At 40.5% G+C, this 27,849-nt stretch overlaps 3 protein-coding genes across 19 annotated transcripts in view; 1 reads left to right on the forward strand and 2 right to left on the reverse strand.

The window, feature by feature from the left end:
• cacna1aa (calcium channel, voltage-dependent, P/Q type, alpha 1A subunit, a) overlaps positions 1 to 774 on the forward strand; it is a 101,145-nt gene extending 100,371 nt beyond the window's left edge. For 14 of the 15 annotated variants that reach the window (XM_084423388.1, XM_084423384.1, XM_084423398.1 and 11 more), the window contains one exon: positions 1 to 768. This exon is cut by the window's left edge and continues 671 nt beyond it. The gene's annotated coding sequence lies outside the window, so the exon portion shown is untranslated. The other variant, XM_084423390.1, reaches the window with a different exon arrangement.
• Positions 775 to 9,549: 8,775 nt separating this feature from the next.
• ier2a (immediate early response 2a) lies at positions 9,550 to 10,861 on the reverse strand. The gene has a single exon (XM_084407505.1). It carries the CDS (start codon positions 10,739 to 10,741, stop codon positions 10,181 to 10,183), a length of 561 nt encoding a protein of 186 aa, XP_084263631.1. The 5' UTR covers positions 10,742 to 10,861; the 3' UTR covers positions 9,550 to 10,180.
• A 4,885-nt stretch (positions 10,862 to 15,746) lies between these two features.
• nacc1a (nucleus accumbens associated 1, BEN and BTB (POZ) domain containing a) lies at positions 15,747 to 27,173 on the reverse strand. Of its 3 annotated transcripts, none has more exons than XM_084423617.1 (6): positions 26,985 to 27,173; positions 21,998 to 23,014; positions 20,461 to 20,631; positions 18,551 to 18,656; positions 18,369 to 18,466; positions 15,747 to 17,184 (listed from the first exon to the last, which is right to left on the reverse strand). In XM_084423617.1, the coding sequence occupies exons 2-6, from the start codon at positions 22,983 to 22,985 to the stop codon at positions 16,877 to 16,879; spliced, it is 1,671 nt and encodes a 556-aa protein (XP_084279743.1). In that variant the 5' UTR covers positions 22,986 to 23,014; positions 26,985 to 27,173; the 3' UTR covers positions 15,747 to 16,876. The 3 variants fall into 3 exon arrangements, with proteins under 3 accessions (XP_084279743.1, XP_084279741.1, XP_084279742.1); XM_084423615.1 differs by having other exon boundaries at positions 25,244 to 27,161; XM_084423616.1 differs by lacking the exon at positions 26,985 to 27,173 and adding an exon at positions 26,271 to 26,546.
• Positions 27,174 to 27,849: the final 676 nt, after the last annotated feature.

Below are 27,849 nucleotides of genomic sequence, written 5' to 3' on the forward strand. Positions count from 1 at the left end.
ACGCAGAGCGTAGGCTCACAGTAAAACAATACTCTCGCTGGATTGGCAGATCTGTCCGGGGAAACACTTGGCAGCGCGCTGAATGTCCACAGGGGAAATCAAGGCATGATTCGTTTCTTTCTATTTCTTGTTTCTTTTCCATTTCCTCTGCTGCCAAGTGTTTCCCTGAAAGCGACGGACCGCTGACAGTGAATATGAAGACTAACGAATATGAAATCCTGTTCCTAGCCTTTTTCTGAAGAATACAAAAAATGTTTTGATAAGGAGGAGGAATGTCTGAACTTTTTTCCCCCAGGACATTTCATGCAGTCCCTCCGGAAATGAGACGCTACAAACTCTTTAGCACTCGTTAAAAAAAAAAAAAGGTGGATCACTTTTTATTTCACAGAACTTGACTGGAGATTCGTTTATTGCAAAAATCAGTCCAGATGCTGGGAAATATCGATGAGTTTTATCATCTATGTTTACTGTTAATAATTATCCCAGTTGAGGGGGAGGCGTGCGGGTAAGTTGTGGGTGGGAGATGGAGGTGAACTCACCTGAACTAAAATAGGAAAGCCCACCCTGCACTTCAGCCCCCCAAACGCAAGAAAGAAGAATCATAAACAAACAGACAAAACAGGAGAGAAAAACGCAAAGCTCCTCACTATTTCTTCTTCTTCGGCTTCGTCTTCTGCTTCTCATTGGAAACACTGGAGTTTGAATCTTCTGTTTCACTGCCCAGCTTTGTTTGAACTCCTAAAAAATAAATCCTTTGGAAATCCTGCATGATTGAAAAAAAAAAAAAAAACAAGTTAAAAATACACAGAAACTTTGGATAAAAGGGGGAAGGGGGGATAAATTCTTTGGCTCCTTTGTCATGTCCGTGACGTTCTTTCTCTCTCCCATCGACGCCCCCCGTCTCTCTCTCTCTCTCTCGACTCTCTGAGATCCCTCTCTCCTGAAGGATAGGGGAGATGAAGCCATTGCTAACGTTCAAACTACTAGTAAAACGGTGACCAGAGAGATGTTCGCAATTTTGTTGTACCAGATTTGGTGCCAAATACCACATACAATAAAAAATTGTGAATCCAAAATAAACAGATAGCACAATTACTTTTTAAGCTTGAGACATTTGATAACATTTTATTTACATTCCTCTATCACTGTATAGATAATTTGCTCACTTGCACAAAAATGCAGATATAGTAGCACATAAAATATACAAACATATAACAGGCAAAGGATGAATAAACATGCTCTTCCAGTCTTCCAGGGTACATGCAGAGAGAGAGAGATATGGGGGGAGAAGAGAGAGAGAGAACCTCTCCATCTTTACATATGATTTCATGTTGATAATGACAATGTGTGTATAAAGATGATCACATAAATAAGTAATGATAAGTGATGATGAAGATAATGATGATGATGCTTTTAATTTCATTTTCTACCTGTTTTTGTATTTGACTGCCACTCTTTGTATTGCCATACTTGTTTTCATGTGAGTTTTGTGTAGATGGTGTGTGGAGCTCTGTGATAGTGATCCATTATGGGCCATGACAGAAACCCATCTGACCTTCAGTGACGTCCTCTGTAGCTCGACGACTTGGACTGTTTCTATGGAAACACTTTCTCAGCCATATCAGTGAGCGTTAATGACAGTTTGAAGCATGCATCTGATCTCAAGTCTCTGTAACTGTGAACACTTTTTATCAAGAAGGAAAAAAAAAAAATGAAAAAGAAAGTAGAGGAAGAGCTGACTAGTTATCAACCATTTTGATAGAAACATGATATAAACGTCTTAGAAGACGTTTCGATATTAAAAAGAGCGTTTAGATGTTAGTTAACGAGAATTAATTAGGTTGGCGTAAAAATCGTATATTTTATACAAATCTTTACTGTCATAATAATCATCCTTTTAAATGCTGATTTTTATTTATTTTTTTATAATTATTTATTTTATACCTTTAAACCAGTTGTTTTCAACCAGGGGGCCAGAAGTAAACAATGACTTCAATTAATAAATAAATTAGTTTTAATATATTCAAATAATCGAATCGCATAATAAATTGTAGTTAATTAAAACTCCCCCAAAAAAGATACAAAACAAGCAGCTTTGTCATGATTATAGAAGACATACCAGAAATGGGGGGCCTTCAAATCAAAAAGCTTGAGAACCATCGCTTTAAACTGACCTAAAAAAAAAAAAAAAATCCCTAAGACATTTCAATGTGTAGGTAAATGTGAGAAGGTAACTGAGCTCCACTACCTCTACTCAATCAGCAGATGGCGCTGTGATCCACATTGTTCGGCAGCCAGAGGTTCTGGCTCTGTCGGTCTCACCTTTTTCTGTTCCATGTTTGTCAATGACCTGTACATTGAGAGTCGTAATATGTGTCTGTCACCGATGGTGCACCGTTCTGTGTTCAGGAAATGTAACACAGCCAGTCAAACTGCACAGGAACATGTAACACAGCCAATCAAACTGCATGGGTGAAACAATGACCGGGCCTTTTCTGCCAAAACTTGTCTCTTGTGTCCCACTGATCTTTGTGTCTCTTCGGCCCACGTTACCATTGCCATCTCAGTATTCTTTACGAGGCAGAATCCTCTGTGGAATGACTCCGCATACACAGACACGCTGCCGATCGAGTCCAACTTTGCAGCATGTGCAAATTAGACGATGTATGTAGCATTTACTACCACATTTTCACGTACAGTCCCACTTGAGTGAGTCCTGTATGTAGCACTACTGATGAAATTGTGGCTCTCCTTTAAGACTCTATGTATAAGTGTGCCCACAACTGGTGAGTATTGTCTTAGAGGATGTAAACACAAGATACAGAATCCAAGTTTCATGTCTCCCCTTGCTAGTTGAGCATTACTAGATTCTGTGGTCATTGTTTCTTTGAGAACTGCATTCTTATTACTGAGATTAATCAGTGCCTTATTCAGCATTATTTAGACTGCACGTCTCTTTACACATTTATACAGCTGCAGTGTGTTGGTTTGCAGTGAAAAACAGTCTTTCTCTTGATTTATTTTATCCACAACAGGCATTTAGCTTGAGTGACTTGAGTTTTTATATGGAGAGTACCTATATGCAATACAAACTCGTTTTGAGTTGCAACAAGCGTATAAGGAAATCATGTGTCTGTATGTTTGTGAGCAGTGTGTGTTTGTATACGTTTGTGATCAGGTCCATGAGGATGTGTTTGACAAAAATCAACACGTGAATGATTTTCAGTCATCCTAATTTGCATGCATGATGTTCTCTCAGCGTCTTGCTGTGTGTGTGGCTGTGAGGTAAAAGACAAGCGATTGTCTGGATAGGACATCGACATTTCTCATCGTCTGTCATAATTCATCGTTACTAACAACCTCATGTTTGGCAAAACAAGTGACACTTAAAAATACAATGCCGATGTGGGAGTCACACTGTAAAAAGAAGAAACTAAAAACGCAAGTTTTTGTCAGAAAAAAAAAAAATGTAGAAAAGCATTTACCTCGAGAACTGCATGTGCAATGTGCATGCCACAGCGTTTGATAAAAAGTCATCTGCAGGAATTCAAAAAATGAAATGTTTTGTAGAAAAAACACGAGTACAGATAAATCTTTTTTAAAGTAATATATTCCTTTATGCTCTATTTTTTAAAACAAACAAAAAAATTGCATATTCTGGGGAGGAAAATCACTTCAGGTTGTTAATTTCTTTCTGTTTCTTTGTTTTGTTTTTCTGCCAACTAGAAGGAGAGACACTTTAACACTATGTTCAGGGCACGTCAATATGACTACTGTCACACACACACACACACAAAAAAGAACGAAATAAAAGAGTCAAGAAGAAAATCCTTGCTGTTGTGCGCAAAACTCTTTTTAGTTCTGAAATCCCACATGTTCCTCTTCCTCTGCTTTCACTACTGTTTTGAGTTTCTGACTCTTACACAATTCCAAAGGAATGTGCATTTGGCAAACCGGGTCATGATTGTGAGTACATGAGTGAGGTTACACAGAACTGAATGCATCCTCTTATTCACAGAATTTAAGGTTTAGCCTTATCTGACACATAGAGGGATCAGACCACAGGAGTAGTCATAAGACCTCCAGGGCTTCAGAGGTGAAGTGCCTTGCTTAAATTGAGTATGGTCAGGAGAAAGCGCTCTGAGCAGGATTTAACACTTTCCATTCTTGGTGCTGCTATCAGTACCCCACTCACACTGCTGACAAATGTTTAAAAAGTATCTTACACATTTCTTTCTTTCTTTTCGTATTTTTCTCTCCGTTTCCCAATTTTTAATACAAATTATGGTCCTTATTTTGTCCCACTTGTGCTTTAATGGCAGCGCCGTTTGAGCCACAAGCATGATGATCATGTTGTCCAGCATGTTTTTAAAAGCATCTTGTGAGCTTCAGTGGTAATATGAAAATCAAATACAAAGAGTTAAAGGGGGAAAAAACTCACCCTCATGTCATTTCAAACCTGTATGACTTTATTCTGTGGAATATAAAAGAAGATAATTTGAGAAATGTTTCAGTCAGGTTTTTTCACTGTATGTCAATGGTAACCAAAACTGTTTGATTACTAACAGTTTAAAAAATATTTTTGATTGGAACGGCATGAGGGAGAACTATCCCTTTTAAATGGTCAATGTTACAAGTTAAATAGTTGAGTTAAATATATATATTTTTTCTTATTCTAAATTCTTACAGTTTTAGGCCTGGTTTCACAGACAGGGCTTAGATTAAACCAGAGTAGCTTTTTTTTTTTTTTTAAGTAGCTTTTATATCATCACTGTTGTGCGTCTTGAGACACAACAATGGCACTGATATATTTTAAGATGTGCAAGTTGCTTTCCGTTAAAACAGCTCAAACATGCATTTTAATCTGTGAAACTGGGGGTTAGAGTATTTCCAAGGCTAAATAATAATTTAAAAAATCATAGATTTTTTATGTGATCGCCGACTATCCCACATATAAATTGTTGGCCACGGGTCATAAAATTAACTGGGGCTTAATGCACCTGCACATTTACACTAAATCTATCATAATAAAGTTAAAATCAAAATTTAATTAAAAGTGTCGATTGCGGCATTGAAAAGTGCATTGTGTTAGCCTGGTTAAAACCAGACCATTGTCAGTAGTAACTGAGTTACGGTCTGGCAAAGCTTCATTAATAACTCATTTCCAAAGGGGCGTCACCAACGGACGTCGCTCAAATGCCTCTTGGCGCAATTGGATAGACTTAAAACCAATCAGAGCGATCGTCATCGTGTAAAGCCATATGCTGCGTACCAATTCGCCTAAGTTACACTACGCCATAAAAGTGTGTACTCTTTTTGTGAAGAAAAGGTATTTTATGGAAGCTTGTTTCCGCCACAGAATAAAACATTTTAAAAGATAATTGCGACTTTTTATCTCACAATTGCGAGTTTATTTCACGCAATTCTGACTTTATAACACATAATTGCGAGTTTATATCTCGCAATTCTGACATCTTTTCTCAGAATTGTGAGATATAAACTCACAATTGTGAGATATAAAGTCCAATTGTAAGGGAAAAAAAGACAGATTTTTTTTTTTTTTTTTTTTTACCTCAGAATAGTTTATATCTCACAATTCTGACTTTATATCTCCCAATTGCGACTTTATTTCTCAGAATTGCGACTTAATATCTCGCAATTGCGACTTTATTTCTCACAATTCTGACTTCATATCTCGCAATTCTGAGAAAAAAAGTCACAATTGTGAGATGAAAAGTCGCAATTATTATTATTTATTTATTTATTATTCAGTGGCGGAAACAAGCTTCCATAGTATTTACTTTTGAATGTGTAGCAAAAAAGTAGGCAAGCTTTGGGACATACTACTTCGTCATCGGACAGATAGATCTGTCGCATGCATGCCACTTAAACTGCCCTGTCAATCATCTTGTCACAGTTAAAATCCTCTATTAAATCTAATTTAATTTCCTACCGTTTCGGAGAGAAATGTAGTAGCACGTTCATCTGCCAGTGGGTCTTTCATGGAGACTATCCTCATGTGTTTGCAATTTGAATATATTAATGCATTTAAAAGTTGGTGTGCTTCACCAAGGGACGTTGCTCAAATGCCTCTGGGCGCAATTGGATAGACCTAAAACCAATCAGAGCGATCGTCATAGTGTAAAGCCCGCCTCAACGTTTCTGATTGGTGCCTCGATTTGGACGGATTACAAATGGGCTTGAATGAGCTCTTTGCCAGATTACTTGCAGAGCAAATCTAAATTTGCCAGAAGTTGTCTGGGTTTTCCCAGGCTAGCATTGTGTAATATTTAGGAGGATCTGTTGACAGAAATGCAATATCATACATAACTATGTTTTCATTGGTATAAAGACCTTACATAATGAACCGTTATGTTTTTATTACCTTAGAATGAGCCATTTCTATCTACATATACCGCGGGTCCCCTTACATTGAAATGCGCCGACATGTAGCCCTAAATGGACAAACACGTTTCGGCACTATGCTGTACTTCGTGCAAAGAAGCTAGCTGAAGTCAGCGAATAAAACACTGACACAACGATGAACAAGTAACAATAATATTCGCAATAACATATCGTTTTATTAAACCTAATTTCTTAATTTATCTTTGTAAAGAAACCTCATTGCTTAACTCTCTGCTGGTCTACAGGTCTCTGCTTAACTCTATTTTCCTGTCAGCCACTATAACTTCTGTTGCTTCCAATTCCGCTAAAAATTACACAGTGCACCTTTAAATTTAGATCTGCTCATGTCTCATCAACGCATTTTACAGCGTTGCGCATTATAACCAAGCACACGCACGATAAAGAGGTTTTTCTATTTACAACGTATAATTGCAGCGTTGAGCAATGTAGCCAATCACAAACTCAAGGTGAGGATATCATGATCAAATCTACTTGTTGATTAAAGTTAAAATAGTGCATTATTTAGATTTGCCTTGAGTTAACATGAAAGAATAAAAGAGCAGATGTGAGTGTAAGTGGGAAAATATTTTGTTGATTTTTATCAACTAGCTTGTGAAATGTGTTTAAAGCATTACTGCATGTTAGGGATGGGTGACATGACACTACATATCATAGCGATGATATAAAGTGTGAATCGATGGAACTTTTTCTAAACCGTTTACACAGATAGGCCTATTTGTGGGGTAAGCAAATGTATCCGTGCAGCTTTTAGTGGGCAATTTAGGAATTATTGGAACGTTGGAGTGGAAAAAGAAGCACTGATGAATTATACACCACAAAAATCTTCAGCTTTTAGTTTAATTGTTCATAAATAATAATAATAATAATAAAGGGGTAAATAGTGTCAAATGAATCTAATTTAATTCTAATTTTGATAAACTTATAGAAACAAATAAACTTTACATAAAATAAATATAAAATTACTTAAAAAGCATGGGACTACCTGTGGGGGGGAAAAAGAAGAAGAAAAAAACTCAAAAGAGTTTGAAATTCAGTTTTTGTGGTTTCAAAACTGATATTGAAAATTGTGAAACCATATATTGTTACTGTGAAGTAAAATTGAGATTTTGGTCATATCGCCCATCCATATTCTTTGCTAGATAGCAGAAAAGGTTCCCACAGTTTTACATACAGTATGAACTTTTAATATAGTGTTCACCACAAGTAGACTACATTGTAAGCTAGTCAGAAATAAGTAGCCTATATAAATGGCTGCTATTTTGCATAAGTGTATTTGTAATTGCCAGAAAGAAAGAATGACAGAGAGGGCAGAGATGAGGTTAGGAATTAAAAGTCAATAGGCCTATGTAGTTTATTGATTCACTGTGAACCTATACCTCCACTGGATGGCCAATTTCACATGTATTTTGTGTATATTTTCAAAATACAAAATACTGTATTTGTATTTAAATACAGTATTTTATATTATTTTTCCACACAGTATTTTGTATTTTAAATACATTTCCATGTATGTATGCCCATCTCTGGATGTACATGTGCTATCAGGTTTGCCTGTTCAAATTATAGTGGTTTGCGAACATAACCACTTTAATAACAAGAGCGTTTATGCTGTGATAGGTTGTTGACAGGCACTGCACGTAACTATTTCATGAGATAATATTTCAATGTGTTTTTCACATCTAGCCTTACAGATGGTTCACCCTCCGCCTATGAGGCTGCAGTATCTCATTTGGGTGGCATGTGGCTACATTATTAGCTTGTTTCTTTTGTTTTTACCCTTGCTCTGTCCTTTTCTGATTCTACATGTCTTTGTGTAGGCTATATGTAGTTCTGCTGATCCGAGTGTTGTAAAGTCGTTTGGTCAGGAGATTGTGGGAGCTAACAGTGCATTCCTGTGAGATTCCAGATACTGGAGGATCAGGTTTCAGACTCGAGAGGGAAGGGAGGGGAGGCTCGTTCCATTAGCAGGACAATCGATGGGCCACACAGGCATTCAGCAGCTCCCCCTCCCCCGGCTGTCTGCTGTATGTCGGCCAGATGTGCGGATGTGTGAAGGGTGCTGTCCTTCCTAGTCTATTAATACCTCCTTCCGCTCACTAGCACATTCCTCTCTCGCGCCTGGCCCACTTCCTGCTCCCTTACCCCATGATCACGATCCAACATGGGGTATGATGATTTTGCTGGGTCAACAAATATACACATGGCTCACATGAAGATTTATCTTTTATACCTATTTAGCCTATCTATTAGGCCTACACATAGAATTTAATTCCGTGTTTGTTAATATAACATGGTCACAAAGTGAATCAGGTTTTGATACAAATACATTATTTTAGTGTAGACTATCTGTTATAAACTGCTATTTTATTACATTGATTCAAATAAGTGTATAACGTTTCAACAAGTCGGCGAGTGCTAAAAACCAATAGAAATCGTGCGACGGTACCACAGCAACAATGTCGCTCGAGCGCTGTAGCAAAAATGGTCATTATTACTCTGTTAGATATAAATTATATAGAAATAATAGGCGATTTGTGAGTTGGTTAACTGATAAAGGCGCCAAAGGACAAATTTAGGTGCGCGCAAAGACCTTTAACAGATTGCCGCCGAAAAGTATTCCTTGGAACTTGGAAGTCTTGTTCGCACATTGCAGTTTGGATAGTAGCATTGTGATGCAGTAAGGTATGTGTGAATGTACGTGTTCAACCAGTTAGTGTAGCTTTAACATAGACTTTAAGTATAGAATTCAGAATAAGGACAATGACTAATAAAAAGAAGCAACAGCACTTGCTAATGGGCCATTAATTATCAGTAGACGACTTAAACGTTTTACAGCTTCTCGTCTTTTGTTCCCCATATCCTGAGCCGGTTATGGGGGTTGAAAAGAAGTGGGAGTGTGAAAAGAGACGACAGCAGCGATTATCCGGCCTGATGTGCTCACGGCCTCACCGCTTCCTGCCTTCCGCGAACATACAGCTCCTGCCCGCGAGCCATCCGCACCTCCGGTCACGTGATCGCGGAATACTTTCAGCAGAGCGCAGACAACTACATACAAGCCTAGCTGACTCCGTCATATCATTTCCTGGATAAACAGGCCTCAAGATAATGCGTCACACACAAAAATTATATGTCAGAATCTTTTATTGTACAAAACTGAGGTAGATAGATCATAACATCACAATGTCTGTTTGTAGTAGCTTATGTCATGTTGACCTGCTGGAAAATCCCTGGCTACAATGTTTCAGCTGGTTACTGCTTGGACCAGCAAGAAACCAGATACAATGTTCCAAAACACAGCTTATTATGTGGGCTTTCCAGCAAGGAGACCACAGAAATTCCAGTCAGTGTCATAACTGGACAATCCTGACAGCACCATAGACAAATACAGTCTGAACAACATGGTATAACCAGATGGCCAATAAATAAATAGATAGATAAAGTTCATGTGAATGTCCGTGGAAGTTCTCTCAGTAACACTTCTCGTAGAAGTCATGATACCGCCGCGTCATGTCCTGATTCCTGAATCAGAGAAACCCGACAGTTTGAACAAGAACCATCACACCTTTTCCCCAAAACAACCCGCTCTCCGATGAGCTGTCACATTGTTCCACTGTGAGTAATCACCCACTGACTTCTCCACGTTAGTCAATTGCCCCCAATATCACAGCAGTTTTGCGTCACATAATACGCTTCCCTCTGTAGTGCGCAAAGTTCACTTCACTGTCATTGTGTTGTGCCATTGCGGTTTGTCTTCTCAAAATGTCACAATTGTTCTTGGCATAGGTACAAGTGACAGTGAGTCTAGCGCTCTACCGCAGTTGGCGGAATTATTCTGAAGAATTCCTCTGGCCTCCACAAACTCCAGTTTGGCTTTTTTGCACGGTAGGAAGTCAGGATCTGTGGCTGTTTTGCTCCGTCGCTTTCTGGAGTGACGGTCCGGTCTGGTTGGGTTGCAGTTTTCTTTGTCCACCGTGAGTCCTGCGGGGTTGTGTACATGTGCATGACCCTCGAGTCCGGACCTTTGCTCATCCTCGTTGGACTGTGTCGCTATCGCGCGCAGAGGTGTTGTCGTGGAGCTCGTTGTGTCAATGGGCTCTTCTGTTTGCGATGTGTTCTCTGTGACACTGAGTGTGTCAGATTGCCCCATTTTCTCGCTTGTCAGTCGAGCAGAGTGGTATATGTCCCTTGCAGATTTCATGACGAGAGTCAGCAACAGGCTCCGGTGGAGTCGGAGTCCACCACGCTGGGTGCGCGAGCTGTATATTTTGCTCAACGCATGGACCATAATCTGCTTGGCCTCTGTTGTGACATCCATCGTTCTTACTTAAGTAACTTCTATCCTCTTTTCAAATATACAAACAATATTTAGGCAATTTCCTCCGAGCTCAGTTTACTTTCACTGTCGTTTCATTCACCGAAGTAAACCTCGGCGTTCAGACAGCGGGCTTTATATAGTTTTGGTGACGTGTTCGCTTGTGATTGACACTCGGGCTCCTCCCATGAATTGCGGCTCTGTTTGAGGAAATAAGTCAGAACGTGTATCATTCTGCTTCTGATGTAATCAGTCGGAAGATTTTTTTGACAACCAAGTACTAAATTAATCATCAATACCTCTAGACTATCAATGACCTTTTAAAAAAAAAAGTAAACATCGATGAATCACCTTCTGACTGTTTTATTGTAGCCTGTATTTTATTTCAAAGAATTGCATTTTTAACTAAAATGATATATTATATTATATAATTACTCGACAATACAACACAATGACAAACGCATAAGAAGTCTGTGCCATTTTTCTAGCCTGGGTTAATAGATAGGCTACTTTTATTCCCATGGATATTGTTAGCTTCCTCATTCTCTTATGCCCATAAAAGGAACTTCCGCTTGTCGGTCGGCTCTATGGAAAACCCATGATGCGTGGGCTCGTTCAGGCTACTTCCGTTGCCTTATTTGCTTCAAGAGATTTCGTCATAGCCAATAACCTCACACGACACGAGCGCGTCAAGCTTCCTCTGCCCATTTACGGGTGGATCCAGCTGTTTTCGCGTAAAACGTATAACAGCACCATTTTATCAAACGTTAGATCCACGGATGTTGTTAAACCAAATATTAATTTTCTAAATTCAGTCCACATTCAAATTGGTTTTTGGACGGAGGAACTGTAAAATTACAGAGGTGACACACGTGAGACGAGATATGCTATTAGACTTCCTTTATTCATACATGGTAAAACCTGCTAAAATATTTTTTTGGTTATCAAAGAGGCAGTTGATCTAGTCAATGGGATAACAATAATAATAATCATGAAATGTTAAAGTGCACTCTCAAACTCAATCTCTGGGTTGCAGACATGATCAGGTTGTGTTAAGAAAGGTTGCACAAACTCCAAGTATTTCTCTGTGATCAGTTCAAGCTACAGTTTAGGCATTAATAACCTCCCATGATGACAACCTTCTACGTGACAATATTGTATAGCCTGATAGAAGAAAATAGTACATAAAGTTATTTCGAAGAAAGACTTAATTGAAATCTATACATCCACTTAATATAAGTGTGGTTGGCTAAAGTAAACCTATAAAAATTGTGTGCCTTAAAGAAAATCAAAATGTCCCCCCCCCCCCCCCACCCCTGCTTTCAGTGAAGACCTCCATGTTTAGTCAAGGTGTTTTCACTCCTGCAATTAGATTGCATATTAAACATACTACTATGTACATATCAACAGTGATTTTCAACCAGGTGGCCTCACCAGACTTCCAGAGGGGCTGCAAGATTACTTTTAGTATATAATTAAAACACTTAAAAAAATAAAATAAAAAAATCTAACTCGGTACATTTATCTTTTTCCAATATAAATATCTATAAATCTTTAATCAAATTACATGCATTTGTGAAGCAAATATATTACGATAATATATTAGGTCTTGGTTTCTTTAAGAAAAAGAAAAAAAAGAGTTTGTTTAAAACTGGAGGGTAAGAACTTTTTTTTTTTTTTTTTTGAATAAATAAAATAAGGCGCCAAAGACAAAAATCTTTGTTACAAACTTTTATTAAGATATTCAGCTGTATCCTTTGACTTTTCTCTTACTCATTTTTTTACAGTAGTTAATGTGCAATTACTTTTGATAATATTGGGTCACAGTTAGGGATTCACAAAGTTATTGGCACTTTGAACACAGACAGAATGGAGTGGATGAGCACTGGCGTTACAGGGTCAGTGCATGAGCACAGCTGGGTATGGGTTACAACTCATGCTGAGAGTGCACGACTAACAATCAAACTTCATTAGTGCTTCTATGTAATATACAGTATATAGATTTGTATAGGGATGTAGTCATAGAAAGTGAGACACTGCATCGTAAAAAAAAGTTCACAACCTGTTTGTTGTTTTGAGTGTTCAAGCGAGCTGATGTCATCACCCATCCTGTCTGTATTTCTCTGTAATTCGTGATACCATGTCCGGACATCAATTTGTCGAGCTGTCACACGTTACTTTACCAAAACATTTGCAAAGTTGGGTTATAATCCATCTCATTTCAGGGAAAAGACTGAAAGCAGAGTGTTGGGGTGTGCTGGAAGAGAACGCAACACGCAGAGAAAGAGGTGAGAGTATCTTTATGTGGTATATCTGTTATTTAGAGTGGAATAGCAATGCTGCATTCTGGGTAAAAAGGCTTAGACGGACAAAAAAAAAAAAAAAAACGCAAGCTAAAGGAAAACCTGCAAAATGCAGCGAGTCCGTTGCTTCAAAACAGACGGGTCCGGTTTCTGCCTTTGCAGAGAGGAGAGACAGTCACTACTTATTAAAGAGTTCCATTTTTAATACACCGCTCCATACTCTCTCTTGCAAGCTGTCAGCGATCCACCAGGTTACAAATTCACAAGGACCTACAATGCACAGTACCCCAACAAACTGTGTTACAAGGAAGAATGACAAGACGTATGGGCAGTTAAACTCTCACACTCTTTCTCCACCCTCACAGGCGTCTGCCATCTAACTGCTCTGTGCTCCGTGACACAGTCAGACTGAATTGCAAGGTGCCGGGGAGCACGTCTATGAACGCGAACCCCAGAAAAAGGTGCTTTACTCGGGCACACGAGCAGACAGATAGGCAACGTGATATGGACATCCTGGCCTTTTTTGATTAACACTGGTCCCTTCATTCCCACTATATACTTGCCTTAAGAAACCTTTCATACCAGGCGAGACATACGTTTTTCCTAAAAAAAAAGAATCATTTAAAGGTGAAGTGTGTAACTTGAAACTAATTCACAAAAATAATGATTTCAGCCCTCTTTCGGGCTGGTTGTGATGCTCAAACAAACAGAGCAACCTTTTGATAGCGCCACAGTGTTACACCTTTCGGGAAAAATCAACCATCGAATGGCTTACTTTTAGCATTTTAACATTGAAAAAAATTACACACATCACCTTCAACTTCCCAGAAGGAGAAAAGCCATCTTTTGTGGCCACTAAAAGTCATCTTTCTCAGTTATGACACCCCCTGGTGTTGACTGTAAGTAGTAAATTTAAGCCGCAGAAACACACAGCAGGTGGCGCACGGACACAGCGGTTCCTCTCCAGCGACGCATGCAGCATATGTGATCTGTGCCATCAAAATGGAGGACGCATAAACACTGGCACAGTCATAGCCGGCGAGAGGAGAGAGAGGAGCGCCGCCACTCCATGCCCTACCCAGATACACACGCAGTCTGTCTCCCGCAGTCCTCCTGAAAAGGCACCAGTGACCCAGCAGGCCTTTAACATCTAAAGAATAGCACACATAGCACCAGTTCATCCCTCACCGTGCCCCCACCCTCCCAGCACTTTAGTCGATAAAAAGAAATGAAAAAATACTCGGTACTCTATCATCAGTCAAACAACTCTATATTGTATCCTTAAAAAACTTGGCAAGTCAACTCTTTCACCTTGAATTAGTAGTAGTTGAAAAGTAAATACAGTACACGTGGTCAGCTAAAAGAATGGAGAAATGAAACCGAGAACGAAACGAACGCATGCACATTCCCAGATGTTGATTTCGCGGGATGTAATACATTTCTACACTAGAGCATTATTGTCTTCTGGTCCAAAAGAAAAGAAAAAGTAATAGGTCACCGGTCAGACCAGAACCAGACTGCATTTAAGACGTAAACTTGCCAGGAGTTCGCTTTATTTGCTACGACTCTAAAGCCTGAAAACAAAAGAAGAAACCTACAATTTCCAGATATACAAACAGCAGGTAAGCCAGACTTGATAATGCAAATAAAAGAGAAAAAAAAAATTGAGCTAAAACAAGAGGGGTGAAAGACCTAATGTAAGCCATCAATTAAAAAGACGAACGACCTGTTAAAAACGTGGTCAAAATCTGTTCAACAGTCTCTTCGATATTTACATCAGTATTCAACATGGCTGGCCGCAGACACAGGGGTGCATCCTGTTATGGGCCAGATACCGACACATACACATCCACATCCACGAAGTTTAGTCCAAAAACCATCGATTACGCTCTACAAAAAAAGGTGCACAATCCACCACTCTCCTCTACAAAAAGGTGCAAAAGGCTCTAGTTCAGTCTACGAAAAGGTGCAAAGAGTTCCATTTCTTCAGAAAGGGGGGCGGCTAATGTATGTGTCCCAGGAGATAAGATGCTCACTTATACAAACACGCGCGGCCTACCAATTCGGGCATGAAATATTAAAATCGCCTAAAGTATCGTATTTCTGTTTTTGTGAGGCATGTTCATATAAAACCCATGCCTGAGTGCACATTAAGACATCACATGCAATCCCATTCAAATTCTGATGGAAATCTGGATTATGCAAAAGTTCACGGGTTACGGCACACCTTCAGACGGCCGAAGAAGCATCCGTACGTGAAGCGGCCGATGAATAAACACAGAAACAAACACCCTAAATCCCAGAATCAACACATCACCCACATGCAAATACACAGTGCCAACTATGTGCAAGGAATGTATACAGATGGTGACTTGTGCGGACACACACATGCTTGCCTAAGCGAGCACAGACACACACGCACGCACACATGCACACACAGCTGCCCAAACAGGGACATGGGCAACATGAAGAGACTTAATCACTCTGCTCCTCCTCTCCTGGGACACAGGCAATGTAAACCCTCCTCCACTCCCAAACACACACACAAAGTCAGGCCCAAACCTTAAGACAGTAAAGTGACTAACAATAAGAAGCACAACCTCCTTTCCCCCTGGGCTGTAAAAGCATGTTTGTGTGCGATAATGGGGGAAGAAAGCTAAAAGGTTTACACGCTAAAAACACTTAGTTTTTATGTCCTACACAATTTTTCTTTTCTTTTCTTTTCTTTTCAGGGGATAGTTTATCCAATTCTGTCATCATTTACTCACCCTCGTGTTGTTCTTAAACTGTATGGAACACAAACGAAGATATTTTAAAGAACGCTTCAACTGTTGTTGTGCAAACACTGAAAGTCAGTGGGGTTGACATTACTGTATTAATTGCGAATTCTGCTACGGAAACGATGGTAATCCAGATACAAGCCAAGCACCATTCTTTGAAATGTAAGATAATCCTTATGCAAAAATATTCCTCATTATTCTCACTATTTCCATTTAAAACCCAATAAAAAGGTGTCTCTTGAGGGGAAAATAAAAAATAAAACAAAATAGAGATTTTAAAACAATCCCTCTCTCTCAAGCTCAAAAGGTGTGAGCAGATAAATATATTTTTATCCTTTACAGTCCTTAATCATCTTTCATCAACTCTGAATTCATATAAATCACACACAGTGGAACAAGTAGAAGGGGAAAGGAGAAAATGGCAACATAAAAAACAAAGAACGTGGCAGACTAAGATCCCACATATATTTTGGGAGGAATGGAAGGAGAGGAGGATATCAGATTCTTTCCATTTTAGACAGAACGAGAGACAGAATATGCCACCTACTTCTCCTCTCCTCCCTCACTACTTTCTCCATCTGCTGTTCCTTTAGATCTTATGACAAGCATTTTTCCTGTCTCTCTCCTGGGCCAAATACAATCGGCTAGTCTGACATAGCCAGGTAGCTACAAACTAATACATTCAAATTCAGCAGAGTGAGATCAGGGAACATCGGGCCTCCCGTCGCAATAACTTTTCCTGGTCCTAATTATGTATTCCTATAGCATCGGTGACTAGATTTACTTGCCGAGCATGGAGGCAAAGGGGATCTTCTGTGCAAAAGAGGGTTATTCAGCAAAAACAAAAATGATTGAAAAGAAAATAGCGCCCCTGGTATAAACCCCCCGTGTTCCTCCCGACACTAGACCGTGCTATCTCCTCCAATCTCCTACCCGACTCTCCCTTTCCCATCCCAGGCAAAAGCAGCAGAGCCCAGAGTCACGCAGCGGGGTGGGAGGCAGGAAGGAGGTGGGGCGGCAGAGGGGATGGGGCAGGGCTTTCCTCGCCAGGTCGCTCACTGAAACAAAGTGCCGTTGTCTCCGCCCACACCCTGCAGAGACTCGCCCGAGGATCCTCCGGTCTCCACCGAAGCGCCGCCCTCCAGGCTTGCGGTCTCAAAGGTAGGCTCGCCGCTGAGGCCGTCCGCTTCCATCTTGATGCTGTCAGGAAGGAAATTGGCGTAGGCGTCGCCCTCCGCCATCAGTAGCTTCAGCTTGGGGATCCAGCTCTTCCTCACCACGCGCCGAGCGTTAGTGCACATGTCCGCCGCAATGGCGTTCATCTCGCTCTCTTTAAAGCTGGTGGCGAAGTTCTGGCAGTAAACTGTAGACATACAGGGAGTCATTTCTAAAGGCACGTTCACACCAAGAATAACTAAAACGACAATTATATCAGCATCCACACCCATAGATGATAACGTTCTAGCGGTGCCGTGATTCGGTTCAAAACACAATACTGATCGTCACAATATTTTAAACAAAGCCAAAATATATTTATACTTCTGCGTCGGACCTACGCCGGAGCCTCTACGCTGTAGGCTACTTCGGCGTCGTTGTCCGCGTAGAATTGACGCGTTGTTATATTTTTGGAGAGGTGCACATCAGGGTACGTGCGCTACACACAGCCTACGACGTAGCTACGGCATGAGTTCGACGCAGAAGTATAAGTTGGGCATAAGACATGATGAACAGTTAACAAAACGTACTGTTGCTGGTTACATAAACTGCTAAAACTAGTCTTACAACTTAGTCATCTAATTTTTTCCTTCAAGATTGGTCAAACTTTTTTTTTAAGTAAGTTACATAAAAAGGTAGATTGGTCTAATTTGAATCCAAAAAGTAAGATTGATTAGCCCTAAGTAACTGCTAGTTGGTCAGACTAGTTCAGGGGTCGGCAACCTATGGGGTAATCACTGGCACGTGAGAAAAAGATAAAGCACCTCGCACCTGCATTACTGGGGTAATCATTTTTCATTGTAATATAGCTTGTTTTGGAGCTATAAATACTAACAAAGTGTGAGAATTAAACTGCACAAGTCAGTGAAAGCCGACAACTCTGACAAATCATTAGCATGACCGTTTTGCATCACATCCTGATAAAAATTCCACAATGACGGTGATGTGCCAACTCCGTTCACACGTAGTGGGGTTCAGTAGGGGTCACACTGAAAATCTGTTATTCAAAGTCGAATTTAAACCTGAAAACAAACTTACTTGTTGGATTTTGAAAAAATTTTAACAAATTTTATGGAAAATTGCTTCAGAAATATTTAAAGTTCTGCACTATTCCTGTTACTTATCAAATGAGCAAGTTTGGGATTGATCAAGTAATTTTTGGTCATCAGGTTTCAACGTAAAAATGTGTTCATATTTCAATTTGGGAGGGGGTATTTAACGTTTATTTAAATTAAAGGTAAACTTTATCGTTATAGTTATCATACTTTGTGTAACATGCCTTCATAGGTAGGCAAATGAGGTGCTCTGAGTAACAAAAGGTCAGGAACTTACACTTGACAGCGTGCAACACTCGGCTGTCCAGCGGCTTACGGCTGGGGTCATTGGTGGAGGAACGGATGCCAGTTCCACAACTGTTGGCCAGAGTGCTCCTGTGTGTCAAACAGAAACAGGAAAGTTAAAGGCCTTACACTTTCACTATTATGGAAGACATCTTTAATGTTTCTCAGACTTACCTATCGAAGAAAGCAGCCAGCAGCCTCCTCAGAAGGACTTTGTGCCTGGTCCCTGCACTGACGTGACAGTTCATCAGCTGAGCTCGTGAAATGTACACGCTGGTGCCTGTGGACCAAATACATGAATCTCGCTTAAAAGGTGTGAAACTTAATTCATATGAATGTACTCAAGATATACAAGCAGATACATATTGAAAGACTGACAAATGCTTTCTGACTCATCGATTTGCATGAATGCATTCAAATCCCCAAAATGAATACTAAACGAATGAATACTAATCACACAAAGCACAGAAAGAAATTCAGATCTCCTTATAAGCGTTAGTATGTTAGTACCGACTGTGACCTGTGAAGTTTAAGCTCTGACTTTACTGCAATTTCTAATGCAATTCAACTTTTCAAATACAGAATGCTACATAAATAAATCATATCTAGCTGCATTTGATTTATTAATCTCTTCATTTGTTAAATTCTTATCAATACTCAGCCAGTCACCAGAAAAAAAACTATTGTGGGCTTAAACAGCACATTTTTTAGATAGTTTCTACAGTGACTGTCAAACAATTTGTGTAAAAACAGCACTTTAACACAAATAACTCAAGAACTAAATAATCAATGGGCTCCAAATAAAGAGTAAATTGGCAATATTAAACATGTGCATGAAACAATTTTTCTCATGCTATAATATACACATACGCTGCTGTTTTGGAGATTTCGTTTTTGAAACAAAATGCTCATCAGGTCTGCATTAATTTGATCAAAACTACAATGAAACAGTACAATTGTAAAATATTATTAAACATTTTTTTAAATAACTTATCTATTTAAATATATTTTTTAATGAAATTTATTATTGAATGTATTTGTAAATTGTCACTTTTGATCAATTCAAAGTGTCCTTGCTGAAAATAAGAATTAGTTTCTTACATTAAAAAAATAAAAATCTTATTGACCCAAACTTTTGAATGGTTATATATATATATATATATATATATATATATATATATATATATATATATATATATATATATATATATATATACCCCATTCACATTTAAAACCTGGAAATGAGTTCATTAGAGTAATTAGCCAAAACAGTCATCAGTCATTAGAATTCAAAAAACAAAACCTGCCTCCATTGGATTGGGGGGATTGGGGGGGGGATTGGAGGGGGGCTTTACTAAAACAACATTTGAAAAACATTCAAAAGCTTATTTTCCATCATGCTCTTAATTAAACATTTGTCTCATTTCCATTTTTCCTTTTCACTCCTCCAGCGCTTCGTATTTGCTCATCATTTAATGACTTTCTGATGACATTTTTTCCCAAAGACCTTTTTATCGTTTGTCCTCTCGTCTTGTTTCAATTCCTCATTTCATTTTCCACTTTATATTGCTTCATGTCTGGTCTTGTTCGAACGCTTTCTTTTATCGTATTTGTAAAGCACTTTGAGCTGCATGTTTATATATGCGACTGCTGTTTAAATAAAGTTTCAGCGATAAGTGGAATTCCTCTGTTATGTGGACTGAACAGTTCCAGTCGGACAGCTCAGAGTCACTTAAGGCCACGCTTTACAACTCATAAAAGCCTCCATTACCTTACAGTCACTCAACAAAACCTGTTCTACACCACAATACCAAAACACAGCTTCTCCAAACACGGCTGACCTATCAATCACCACGAGAGATCATTTGCTTTTCATGGGCTATTGAACATGACTCTCTGTGTGATGTCGGTTTTACTCCCTATTTGTCTCTTCTATAGATTAATGTTATTTTCTCGGCAGATGTTTTCTTACAGTGCATACAGGGTGATATGACGACTGCTTGAGCAACAAAAGAATGATTTATCCCACCATAATACATCAGTTGCGTTTTCTTAAGGAACCGGTACAATGATCAGACTCAGACCTGAAACTAGCTCCAGTTTCTCTGCAGGGTCACCTTCCTCGTAAAGTTTGGGATGACAGCGGTTGCCGATCTGAGCGATGAGCTCGGCAGGGAGAGAGGCGAGATCCTGTCGGCCGCGCATCCTAGGCCGCGTCTCTGAGTGGTCCGGGAGGGCCTCCACACGCTCACCCGCTGAAGACAAGAAAAAAAAAGATGATGAGAAAGGAAGTTTATGGAGAGAAGAGAAAGTGTGAAGACAAAAACGTGATCTCGGCACACACTGTCTAGACAGTTGTGAAGATTAAACCAGCACTCAGGTCTTTTGAAACAGACAGATAATACAGACCTCTTGGGATCGAGACTAATAAAAGACCTGTGAAATCCAAAGGCATCAGAACATTCAGTTTTCATGCCGTCTGAGAGAAGATAAGACCTCCTGATAAAATATTCATGAGCTCCAAAACAGTTGAAGCATTTTAACAAAAAGTGTGAATTTAGCTATGATGATATTCCTACTTAAGAAATACAAAAGAGAGTAGACAATAGTTAACTTTTTAAAATGGAAGCCAAAAAAGAAAAAAGCAGAAGCCTGTATACATTACAACACATACAGGATCAAAGGAAGTGCTGGTGTGGGAAGTGCTATTTTAAAACTCAAATGAAAATTCTGTCATCATCAAACCTCCATGACTTCTTTTTTTCTTCAGTGGAACACAGAAAACAACATTTTAACCACGTTCTGGTCGTTTTCTTTCCATGCAATCATGAACAGGGACTGGAGCTGGTGTTTTGTGTCATTACTCAGTTGATGAGAGAAGTAGTGATGTTAGATTTGTGAATGTTTTTTTCCTTCTTTTTCTTTTCAAAGAATCGGTTGATACAGTTCACAAAACTGGCTTGAATTAAAATGAACGAAAGTGACATGTGAAGGCCAAGTATGGTAACCCATTCTCGGAATTTGTCCTCTGCGTTTAACCCATCCAAGTTAGTATTCATTCATGAATCGGACTGACCCAATGAGCTCAACTGTAAACAGTTCACGAGAGGGAAAGTCTGAATAAATAATAGTGGCGGAAAAAACAACAACTTTTAACAGATTAACAGATTAGCGAAAAAAGGAAATGTATGGCAAGAACTTGGTTCTATCCATTGGTTGTTGATTGAATTGAACGCAGATGTGGGATTTGCAATCAACTACATGTCACCAGAGACAAGCCTGTCGTTTCACAGGAAGAATGAGTTGACATTTTGATTAAAAATGTCAAGGTGCAAAAAATGTACCGGTAAATATTAAATGAAATATGCATGGATAAAAAAATAAAAAAAAATTTAAAAACCCCATTTTTAAATCTGAAAGCTCCATTTCCGTTCATTGTAATTGCATGGAAAAGACTACGAGTACATTATTCAAGTTTCACCTGTTCTTTTCCATGGAAGAAAAAAGTCATCATACAAGTTTGGAACAACATGAGGTAGAGTAAATGATTATAAATAACAATTATCAATTATCGAAATAATTGTAAGCGTTTCATTTCATGCAGCAGCGCTGTGGACTCACCTGTAGCTCCCACGTTTAACATGCTGTACATGGTGTACATGTTGCAGATCTGCCTGTACTGCTCTTCAGTGCCATCATCCACCGCCTCTTCCTCTTCCTCATCGTCATGGTAAGAGATGGGGGAATCACTGGCATAGGCACTCAATGTACCGGGACTGGTGCCTTCAGGAGTGGCACTGCTCGTGCCGTTGCCATTGGTGCTGCTGCCGCCACTGTGACCCCCCTGGCCCATTCCTAGACCCATACCAAGTCCCATGCTACTTTGCTGCTGGATGGCGCTTCCACGCGCCATCTCTTGGGAAAAGCGGGCCGCCTTCCTCATCCCTCCTCCTCCGGCTGTGCCCGAGCCTCCGCCGCCTTCCCGACTGCTTCCTTCCCAGAGCCGCTTGGCCACCGGCGCGCACACCACAGAATAGGGCGAAGCCTCCGGTTGCTCTGTCTTCACCCGAGACACCAGGGGCAACGGGGTCAAGCAGGAAGTGGGCCGACTGGCTGCGCCGCCTCCATTTGCCGAGGCCCCTGCCGCTGTCTGGGTGACGGGACTCTGAGGCTCCGATGGAGGAGTTTCTTCGGTATGGAGGCCCTGTGAGTCGCAGCTGGGCGAGCTGACCTTCAAGAAGAACTCTGTGCCCTTCTCCATGATCTGCTGGATCTGGAGAAAGCCAGCCGTGTACATGAGCAGAAACTGGTCTCCGACGTTCATGCTGAGGCGGCCGGTGTAGCAGAAAGCCAGGATCTGCTGAAAGCTCTGCGGCTGTACGGCCGGGGGCAACTCCACCACCGTAGGGGTTTTGCTGCCCGCGCTGCTGTTGAAAAGGTCACGGAAGTAGGAGCTGCTGGCTGCCAGCACGGCGCGGTGAGCTTTAAAGGTGTGTCCTTTCACCACCACAGACACGTCGCAGTACAGGCCCTGTAGCCGCTGCTCGTTCAAACACTCCAGGACATTGTTGCCGAAGTTTGGGATCGCCATCTGAAGGGTCTGAGCCATGGCGCTATGGCCAGCACCACCAGAGAAATCTGAGCGGCACCAGAGGAACAGAAGGAGGGAAAGACAGATGGAAGAGAAAGAAAGAGATCTTTGTCAGCAGCATTCTCTCAGCAGCACAGTAGTTCATCCCTTAAGACTCATTGCAACCGTCATTTGCTTTTGAAGCAGTAAAATCCACTAAATCTAACATAATTTATTGCAGAGACACAAACGGTTATTGGCAACAGACTGACACATTAAAAGGTGGTGAAATGAATAAGACCCCAGGGACGAGCCTGTAGGCACCTTTAGCAGACTGGCCTAAAACATGCGAACTCTGAAAAATAATAGGGGGGTTGGCGAGCCTCCTCTAAAATCCTGTGAGCAGGATGTGACTGCTAATCTGAATGAGATGGTGATTCAGCTGAGACGGAGATAAAATGGCACTCTTTACAGTACTACATCAGAGGAGGGAGAGAGGGGGAGAGTGCGAGAGAGATACTAAACCAGTGATTGAGGTCATAGTTGAGGAAGAGGGTGGAAAACAATGGGCTTTGACTGACACTGCAGTCAGTCTTATTACTGCTAAATGTGACACCATGAGCAAAGCCATCATTACAGCTCGCAGCCGTGCTGCTGGGGAAATTCATTATAACCTGAACTTTCTACTTTAAAATAGGCTGTCCAAACATTTTACAAGTATGAAGAGTTATAAACTGTGGTCTGTTACATTTTTAAGCAACAAATACACAGTCAGCAGAATGAGTAGCAGAACTTTCTGAGAAGGTGCAGATTGACATTTTTCCATCAAAAGAAAAACGGTGGCTTATTGTTCAGCAATCATTTGGTGAAGTATAAACAGCCCTCAAATCACGTCAGCTAAACCAACACGGCAGAATAACACTGTGATGTGATATACTTCACACATTAAGATTAGACCGTGGTAGGCAAAACATCTGGGCACATGTTTCCCACACAAGCCATCACATTAAAAATCACTGAATCTGATCTGATCACACAGAACTAACAGGACGTTAGTGGTAAAAGAAGTACCCTCTTTGTCTGACTTCAGGCTCGCTCCCCCCTCCCTTGCATGCACACACACAAGCCATAGACATCAGACAAAACGGCTTGTTTACAGTTGGCCAGAGAGCTGTGGCACACATACACACTGAGAGGCCCAGGGTTTATTTAAGAAGCTTTCCCTCGGGGTGGGGGAGGAGAGGGACACCTTAGGTATAGTTATCATGGTGTGTGTGAGAGAGGGGGGCACAACATTTTAAAGACTGTCCTCACATCTCAAACTGCCCGTACGAAACTTTCAACATGCAACCAATTGAGTTTTGGAGTATAAAAACACCAAGGCCTACATAAAATAAAGTAATCTTAGAACTCCAATCTTATTTAGTAATGAATAATCAAGTATATACTCATTAAATTTCATGCATTTATTCTCAATGACAAATTCTATACTTTAACTATTATGTACATTCGGGTCAACCGGGACCCTTTTAGGCAGTCAGCATAAAGTGATTTCAAACTAAATGTCAGTGGTTCTCAACCCTTGTAACTTCAAGATCTCCTAAAATCAAAGGTGCTTGTAACCTTTTTGTTAACAGAAACTGTGGCTGTAAATATATTAAAATAATTAACTGTGATTATTATTATTATCTTTACTTAACCAGTAAAAAAAAAAAAACCTCTTTTTGATTTTGTAGATTACATGTTAACACATTGTGCCTTCTTTAAGGACTAAATAAATACAAATAGCAGTTTCTTTGGTGCTGAAGAACTTCTCTGCTCAACTAGCCTGCAACTTTTTGAAATGAAACGTAACAAACAAAAATGCCTATACATGCAATTGTTGAAAAGGGTCAAATAGCCTAATAAAAGTACATTTTGTTCACCAAGGTTGTATGCTGCACACACACGAAACATGACTGAGTGACAGCTCAGCAAAATGTTAAGTCCCTGATTGTCCATTACAGTAATTTGATGCGTTACACTATTTATTTTTATTGTTAAAATAATACTCAAATATAATATGATTGGGGGCCCCTTAGCAAGTTTACCAAGTGCCCTAGTGGGACCCCAGTCGAGAACCACTGATACATTACGAAAAAACCCAGCACAGCTTTAGAATCCAGTCTAATACTGTGATGTCAAGCCTGTGTGATGGAAGTGCAGACGCAGCCACTGAACATACGACGGTGCATAAACTAACACTAATTCAACAATGCTGAACAATTAAGTAGAATATAAGTAAATAATGAGCAAACCTTTGCAAACAGCCCTGCCAGTACAGCAGTGATATGAGGCTGTGTCGGCGGCAGGCTAACCGTGTGTCAGTCAATCTGCCCGTCCGTCCGGAGTTCTCCACTGGCACGGGCCGTGAAGGGGGGTGAAGAACGATGGCAAAGGCGCCCACTATGAGCCACTCTGTGAGAAATGCAGCACCTACATGCGAGCGAGCAATAACGCAGTGGGGGGAAACGCCGCGACGCACAGAGGGCCGCGCGAAACGAGCAAGTTTGCCGCTCTTGTCCCGTCTTTGCCAATGCACCGCACCGAGAGCGAGCGTGCCTACATCCTCGGGCCTAGACGGGTCCGTCTCGAAATGAGGGTTCGCCCCGTTCTCCACCCCACTCAATTACAACGGCAACACTCTACAATCTCTAACGACTGAATGAGCAGCCGGCTGTTAGCATCCTTAAATACCCAAGTGCATACTTTTCAGTCCACGGAATTTCAAAGTTAATGTTCCATGGCGATTTGCGCGCTACTTCAGATACCCCACCTTATCTTATTTCACAGACATCAACAGGTCATCCCGGGACAAATGCACGAACTGGGGGCGAGCCAGACTGAACCAGCGCTGACAGCAGGGGGGGTCAGCTAGACTCCGCCAATAAGAAAATGATTGAACAACTCGTCGTCGCCACAACAACATCAATCACGCTCAAAGTGGTATCTTCAAACTAAATGCACAAATACGAGCCTTTCGGTTGACAGATTAAAGAGATCCCGGAAATCAGGTTTTTAAATTAGCCAGATCTGACTCCGGAACATCTGCCAGCACGAGCGTTCAGCCATGTCAGTGAGGTCGGTGAAGTGGTTAAACTTTTTGTTGGTACCATTAGTCTGTGCCCATCCCCCACCGCACACCTTCCCCAAAACAATGCCCCCCAAACATCTCAGCGCCATCGGATTTCAGCCAAAATGCCAGGACAGCCGCTCGCGCGCCGTCCTCGCGTGTCACGCAGCCTCACATGACCTGCTGCGGGGATTCGAAGGCGGGATACTCACCCCTAGCTGGAGGCCGTTTCAAAGTGTTTCAATGGAGTCCGACGCGCTCGCTCTCCTTCACTCTCTCGCCTCGTCTGTCTCGCGCTGGAAACAGCCATTCATTGTGGGCATAGGCGCGAAGTCGATCGCAGAGCCATCGAGCGCGAACTCTTTTTCCAGCGGGATCCGGAGCGCAGAGCCACTGATCATGCATAGACTAGACATGACTCCCCATCGTCACTCAATCGCATGATCATCACAGGCGCAGCCTCAATGCCAGGAGACCTATCCAGCGTCGAGATGTATTTGCGCATAGGCTGGCACAGCAACAGCGAAAAGAGCCACCGCCTCGTTTCCATACGTGCGCAAAAAGTAGGCCATGCCTCTACGTCTCGCCACACAGATCTCCAATGTAGAGCTCACAGAGAACGCCATGAACTCAGAACAGCACACCGCGAGGGAACGTTAACGTCAAATAAAGTTTGCTTATATTGAAGCAACGTTTAGTGTTGGGGAGTTTCACTGCGTCCTGAAATGGGTAACTTTTAAGTTCGGTGCATTTGCTTTTAATATTTCTCGCATTTTTAATTGGAGTAAGATCCAAAATTCCTGTATGTTTCATTTTAACAGCCCGATATCAAATAATCCCTAAACATATTCAAATGAGGTATGTGGGCGATTATTGATTTGAAATGATCATCAAGAAATTGTATATGGGAAGCATGAAATACTCACTGTTGGCTCGAATAATCCATGTAAAAATTGCCCGCACCGTCTGCAAGTCATATAGCGTAAATCTGTGTGTTTTAAACTACAGGGAAAACTATACGAACGCGTGACGTCACATGCTGACCCTATAGATGTCCTTACATTACCCCGGTGAGCTACATTTCCAATTGCATTTTTGTGTCTGGAAACGTGCGCACGGGCTTCCGTAGTCACGAATTATTGAAAGTGAAAACACTGGGTTGCCAGATTGGTTTGTTTATGTTTATTATTACTACACTGCAAATCTTTTTTGTTTATACCTTTTTGTCCATCTCAACAGGAGCACTAAGCCAGGCTCAGAATGGTGTATATATATATATATATATATATATATATATATATATATATATATATATATATGCCCATGTAACTTGAACTAATGTAATTTGACTCATAATTATGTGTTTTATTACGTTCATTTTTGTGTGTGTAATTTATAATTCAAATATTTACGCATTATCCACGTCTAAATTTCACATTACTGGTACATAAGAAAAAAAAACATTATTGGCTGGCACATAAGCAGAATAAACGTGTTGAATTGATATTAAATTCATTATAATAAGAACTATTTTAAAATATGAACACATTTTTATTGCCAATTAAATAAATAATAATATTTAGCTTTTATGAGTTGTTGAATGTATCAATAACTTAAACCAACATTTGGTCGCAAACTAGCTCTAAGTGACATCTTAATTTAGATTAAGATAACAATTTGTAAAAATGTAATTATTAATAGGCCTATGTACTGTTCAATTTAATCAAACGGGCCTGGCCTTTTTTGGACATATAGCCATGGTCAAAATGTATCTGACAATTTGTTTTGGAT

Source organism: Rutilus rutilus (genome assembly GCF_951802725.1).
Source record: "Rutilus rutilus genome assembly, chromosome: 1".
Taxonomy (NCBI): Eukaryota; Metazoa; Chordata; class Actinopteri; order Cypriniformes; family Leuciscidae; genus Rutilus; species Rutilus rutilus.